This window comes from Maylandia zebra, linkage group LG13 (assembly GCF_041146795.1).
Source record: "Maylandia zebra isolate NMK-2024a linkage group LG13, Mzebra_GT3a, whole genome shotgun sequence".
NCBI classification, from domain to species: Eukaryota; Metazoa; Chordata; class Actinopteri; order Cichliformes; family Cichlidae; genus Maylandia; species Maylandia zebra.
The window spans coordinates 16,059,573-16,065,204 of record NC_135179.1 but is presented as its reverse complement, the minus strand read 5'-3'; the positions used below and the strand labels follow the sequence as shown (position 1 = coordinate 16,065,204).

At 41.8% G+C, this 5,632-nt stretch overlaps 1 protein-coding gene across 1 annotated transcript; it reads left to right on the top strand.

Moving 5' to 3' along the window:
• Positions 1–457: 457 nt before the first annotated feature.
• Positions 458–5,323, top strand: polh (polymerase (DNA directed), eta). Its single transcript, XM_004551591.4, has 10 exons — positions 458–771; positions 1,896–2,030; positions 2,215–2,447; positions 2,577–2,755; positions 2,836–2,939; positions 3,033–3,152; positions 3,396–3,519; positions 3,590–3,655; positions 3,791–3,963; positions 4,084–5,323. The coding sequence occupies exons 1-10, from the start codon at positions 635–637 to the stop codon at positions 5,027–5,029; spliced, it is 2,217 nt and encodes a 738-aa protein (XP_004551648.3). The 5' UTR covers positions 458–634; the 3' UTR covers positions 5,030–5,323.
• The last annotated feature ends 309 nt before the right edge of the window (positions 5,324–5,632 follow it).

Genomic DNA, 5,632 nt, shown 5'->3' with positions numbered 1-5,632 from the left:
GAAACTGAAGTAGTAATTCGGATGAGTGACGAAAACGTTTCTCCCACAGAACACAATTTACTTTTTGGGATTTTCATTTGGAGTAATCAGGAAATGAAGGCAGATGATCCGATGTGATGGTCACTAAAGGGAGAAGGCGAAAAAGGAAGACTTCAGCTTTTAAAATATTTCAGAATGACACTATTAATATATTGCATTTTCCATATTTTGCAAGTGTCACTAACTATCACCAAATGCCCTTCCGCCCTTAATATATTATGGATGCCCTTGTATACAGCCCCACAGTGTTTCTTGTAACTTATACATTGTGTATATAGTGTTTTTATATTGTTGTTTTGAATCTGGTCACTTTCTTGCACCTTTGTGGTCTTGGTAGCTAATTTCGATGTGCAGGCAACTGTAGAATGACATAAGTTCTGGTTTTCTTCAGTGATGACGATATTACCAAGGGACTTCTTCGTCGACTGTTGATGACGTATTTATGTAACCCTCGAAATGCAAAGCGATCGATGTGTATTTTGGCGGTCCGTTCAAGTCCACCGAACTTTCAGTTCTGATGACAGCTGTGAATTAACAGCCCCGCCAAGAAGCGGACACATATCTTAGCACCACCGACAGATTTTCATCGTTAATAATGGAGTACGGGAAGGAGAGGGTGGTGGCGTTGGTAGACATGGACTGCTTTTACGTGCAGGTGGAGCAGAGGCTGAATCCAGCTCTGAGGAATACTCCCTGTGTGGTGGCCCAGTACAAGACGTGGAAAGGAGGCAGGTGAGTTTCTGACACAGAGATACCGTTTTTGTGATCGACGCAATTGAAACACCTAGCCGTGACACAAAACCTGGGTCTGTGGGTGACTTAGGTTCCTAAAGCTAAAGTTACGAAAGTTTTCTTTTTCTGGTGTGCCTTACGTACATCCTGTTCGTATTCGTGTAAATCGAGTTAAAAGGTTGATGAAAAAGCCAAAGGTTGCTCTAGTGGACTGATATCTGGTGACTGTGGAAGTCATTCGAGTGCAGTGAACTCACTGGCATGTTCAAGGAACCAGTTTGAGATGATTTGAGGTTTGTGACGTGGTGTGTTATCCCGCTGGAAGCACCCATCAGAACATGGTTATACTGTAGTCATAAAGGGATGGACATGGTAGGCCGTGCTGTTTAAACGATGCTCAGTTTGTACTAAGGGGCACAAACTCTGCTAAAAAAACCACAACATTACACCACCACCACCAACCTGAATCACATCAGACCAGGCAACACTGTCCTATTGGTCATTTCTTGTCTAATTTTGGTGAGCCCATGTGAACTGTAGCTTTAGTTTCCTGTTTTTTTAGCTGACAGAAGTGGCACCTGCTGTGGTCTTACGTGGCTGTAGCCCATCTGCTTCAAGGTTCATCGTTTTTTGTGTTTAAAAATGTTTTTTTTTTTGCATAACTTAGTTGAGTGGTTATTTGAATTTGAGTTCCTGTTGCCTTCCTATCAGCGTGAAGCCATTTTCTTTGACCTCTTAGTTGCACAAGGCACTTTCACCCAGAAAACTGCAGCTTTATTTTCTCTTTTTTCAGACCATTCTCTGTAAACCATATAGTTGGTGTTAGGGGAGAAAATGCCAGTAGAGCAGCAGATTTTGAAATAATGAAATACTCTGTAAAACAGAATGTTGACTAGATTACAGAGAATTTAAACATTCCCCTCTCTCTTTGTAACCCACTGGTGAATTCGTTCCCACGACTGCGTGTGTTCAGTTGCATTGACCATTTGAATTGATGTCTCTGTGTTGGCAACTCACCCGCCCTCATGTCCCACAAATAACCGCTTAGACATCCTTCTAAAATGTTTTCACACTTTATGATTTTTTTTTTTTGTGATCTTTGACTAAATGTTATTGTTTCTTAGTATTATAGCTGTGAGCTACGAGGCCAGGGCTCATGGTGTCACCAGGAACATGTGGGTGGATGATGCAAAAAAACTGTGCCCAGACCTCCAGGTGGCACGAGTGCGTGAGTCTCATGGCAAGGCTGACTTGACAAAGTAAGTGCTGCTGCTGATGTACATCCCCAGAGACTTCCTCTTTTTAATTGGATCAACATTAAATCTTTGGATCAACACTCGATCAACATTGTCTTTAATTAAATTTACGATTATTTTTTGAATTGTCTTAAATCCTTATGGCCAAAGCTGTACTGCAAATATCTTCTTTCTGTCCCCTTTGTAGTTACAGAGAGGCGAGTGTGGAGGTGATTGAGGTCATGTCTCGCTTTGCTGTGATTGAGAGAGCTAGCATTGATGAGGCCTACATGGATTTGACTGCTGCTGTCCAGCAGCGACTGAAAAATATGACTGACAAACAAATCGAAACTTCACTCTTGAGAACTACCTACATCCAGGGGTACCCACAAAGTTCACCTGCAGCTGAAGACTCTGCAGAGGACACTGTGTTGGATAAAGGTAGGCTGTAAGCTAACTTCAGTTACCCAATGAGTTGTTTCTGCAGTTGACACAGAAAGCTGTCGAAGAATAACAGCTAAAAAACTCTGGCAGGCTTTATCCTCCTAACAACATCATGTTTGTGCTCAGAGGAACAGCGATCCAGAGGTCTCCAGCAGTGGCTGGAATCTTTAACGTTCCCGTCAGTGGGTGAGCAGAACTCTGCAGAACTGCAGCTAACTGTTGGAGCACTGATTGTTGAGGAAATGAGAGCAGCTGTGGAGAAACACACAGGTTTCAGTTGTTCTGCAGGAATATCACACAATAAGGTAGGATAAACTCCTATTTAATAGTCTCAGACTGGTAACTGTGTTTGCAGAGATAATCATTTACCGCTCACCTTTCCAAGGTATTGGCTAAACTAGCCTGTGGTCTGAACAAGCCCAACAGACAAACTGTTCTTCCTCTGGACTCTGTGACAGAACTTTTCAGCAGTCTCCCCATTGGCAAGATGTAAGTTTAGTTATGTCATCGCTTACATTGACAGAGTGGCAGCAAAAACTTAAAATTAAACCCTGTCCTCTTGTATTATTTATTTCCCTGCAGCCGTAACCTGGGGGGTAAGCTGGGAACTTCAATCACAGAAACTCTGGGAATAGAGAACATGGGCGATCTCACTCGCTTCTCTAAGGCTCAGTTGGAGCAGCACTTTGGAGAAAAAACAGGGTGAGAGAGCCAGAAATGCCTTCAAACACTATCATTTTGATAATGGTGACATAACTTGCTTAAGAAAGTAATCACATGGTGTTATTAAAATAATAACAAGTAGTTTTGCACTTTTAAACTTCCTTAAACATTTCTGAACTTCTGTACTTGAACTTCTGCTTCAGAAAAGAAACTTTGTAATTTTGGAAACCCTTCTGCACTACAGGGACGTTAAACTTTATCCTGCTTCCTTGTTTAATGTAGTCAGTGGCTGTACGACTTGTGCCGGGGGATTGATTTTGAAGCTGTGAAACCAAGACAGCTTCCAAAGTCCATTGGCTGCAGTAAAAACTTTCCTGGGAAGACATCGCTGGCTACTAAAGAACAGGTAGAGCCAATGTTTCTGTGCTCTTTCAGTGTGTTCCACAAGCATTTTTAAAGTATTTGTATTTGTGCAGGTACAGTACTGGCTTCATCAACTGGCTCTTGAGTTAGAGGAGAGGCTGACCAAGGACAGAGAAGTGGTAAGACACAATACTTGGTTGTGTAATTTAGTTCTTTTCCCTCATTAACCCATATTTTCTTCAGTTGGGTTTCACATTAGTGCCAAATCCCGTAAATGCAACTATTTTCAGCTCAGTTCCTTTAATTTCTTATAGAACGGTCGTGTGGCTAAAATGCTGACAGTTGGTGTACGTCAGCTTGGCGACAAGAGGATGAGCAGCTTCTCTAGATGTTGTGCTTTAGTGCGCTACGAGGCGACCAAAATATCCAGCGACACCTTTGCCATTATCAAGAGTCTGAACACAGCAGGAAACCATCAGGCTGCATGGTAATTAGAACAGGATACTGCAGAGGGTTTAAAGTAATTTGCCAAAGGGATGTTCTGTGATTTTTATTTATTTATTTATTTAAATTTTTTAATTTAAACTGTCTTCCATCATGTCCCCAGGACTCCACCCCTCAGCATGTTATACCTCTCAGCTAGTAAATTCAGCGATGTTTCATCAGCGGGGGGGATCGCTGGCTTTCTTTCCAGTGATAGCACTTCAACGCAGCCACCCTGTGAACCAAAAAATGTCTCCCCGTGTAAACAAACCGGCTCCATCCAGTCCTTTTTTCAAAAGGCAGTTGAGAAACAAAAACAGAAGGTTAGAAAGGAGGATGATGATGATGATGATGAAGAGGATTCTGGTACACACAGCAATGAAGGTCACCCAGCTTCCTCGCTTCACAATACTTCTGTTTCTGTTAGTCAGTTGAAGTCAGACGCTGTCTGTCCTGCTTCCTCTTTTACACCTGTTTCTCAGTCCAAAATTGGTTCATCCAGCCCCCACCCAGGCATTTCCTCTTTCTTTCACAAGAAGACCATTGAAAAAAGCCTCCAGGTTTCAGGGTCAGCACTGAACAAGCCTGAAAACGGACAAATGCCAGGTCCCGTTGATGAGGAAGACACCAAAGACATTGTTGTTGTGGCATCAGGCTTGGAGTCAAAACTTAGCTCAGAGAATGCATCTCATGAGTCGGCAAGTGAGGAGTTAAGGAATGAACTGGACATTAATGTGGAGTCAAATCACCCTCCTCCCACTGTGGCCAGTGAAGATCTGATGAGCTGTGAACGCTGTGGTCAGGAGGTGTTAGCGTGGGAAATGCCAGAACACAATGACTATCATTTTGCTCTGGACCTCCAGCAGTCCTTCTCTTCAGGCACATCAACCATCACTTCCTCTTCTTCTTCCGGTACCGCTATGAATCCTCTCAGAGCAGCAGCAGCAGACACAGCCCACTCCTCTCGGGGCAAGACTAAAACAAGAGGCCAGTCGGGACCAGCACCAAAAAGACCCCGCTCCCAAAGTGCAAGCACGGGCACTCTGGATTCATTCTTCAAGAAAAACTGAAGATCTAATGCAGAACCGCAGTTTTAAATTAAACTCAAACGTAGTTCTGATTATGTACATTTTAAAAAATGTTTGTTTACAAAGCCATATCCTAAACAGTACATTAAAACTTTTCTGCTTTCAATGTTGAAGTTGGGTGATGATAACAATGTGTATAAAAAAAAAAATCAAAAAATCTTATTTATTTGATTTATTTAATTTACTTTTTAATGATAAATAAAAAGACAATATTATTAAGAGACATTTTTTTTTAAAGCAGAGTGTATTAAAGATTCGTTTTACTCATCCTAGTAACATGCAGTATGCTGTAGTACTTTGACTTACCAGCAGATGACACTAGTTAGTTGAATGTAGAGCAGAAATCCTCACTCGATCAACAGTATGAAGTGTTCTAGTAAGAAAGAGAGAGGGGCACATGATTGTGATTTGTAAGACAAGAAGGTAGTATTTGAAATACTCTTGGTGTCAATGAGTTTTCCAAACACAACTAAGTACATTTACATAGAAGACTCAGATTCACATAGGAAACCACACACCCTTGTGAGCAAGCCTTTTAGGTTTCTATAAGAACAAATGTGACAAAAGTAGCCCTGAACTTGTCAT

Excerpts from the sequence above, each read along its gene's own strand:
- polh (XM_004551591.4), top strand. The coding sequence starts at position 635 with ATGGAGTACGGGAAGGAGAGGGTGGTGGCGTTGGTAGACATGGACTGC. Across the intron at positions 2,031-2,214 it reads GGCAAGGCTGACTTGACAAA|TTACAGAGAGGCGAGTGTGG; the intron begins GTAAGTGCTGCT and ends TCCCCTTTGTAG. Across the intron at positions 3,964-4,083 it reads GGAAACCATCAGGCTGCATG|GACTCCACCCCTCAGCATGT; the intron begins GTAATTAGAACA and ends TCATGTCCCCAG.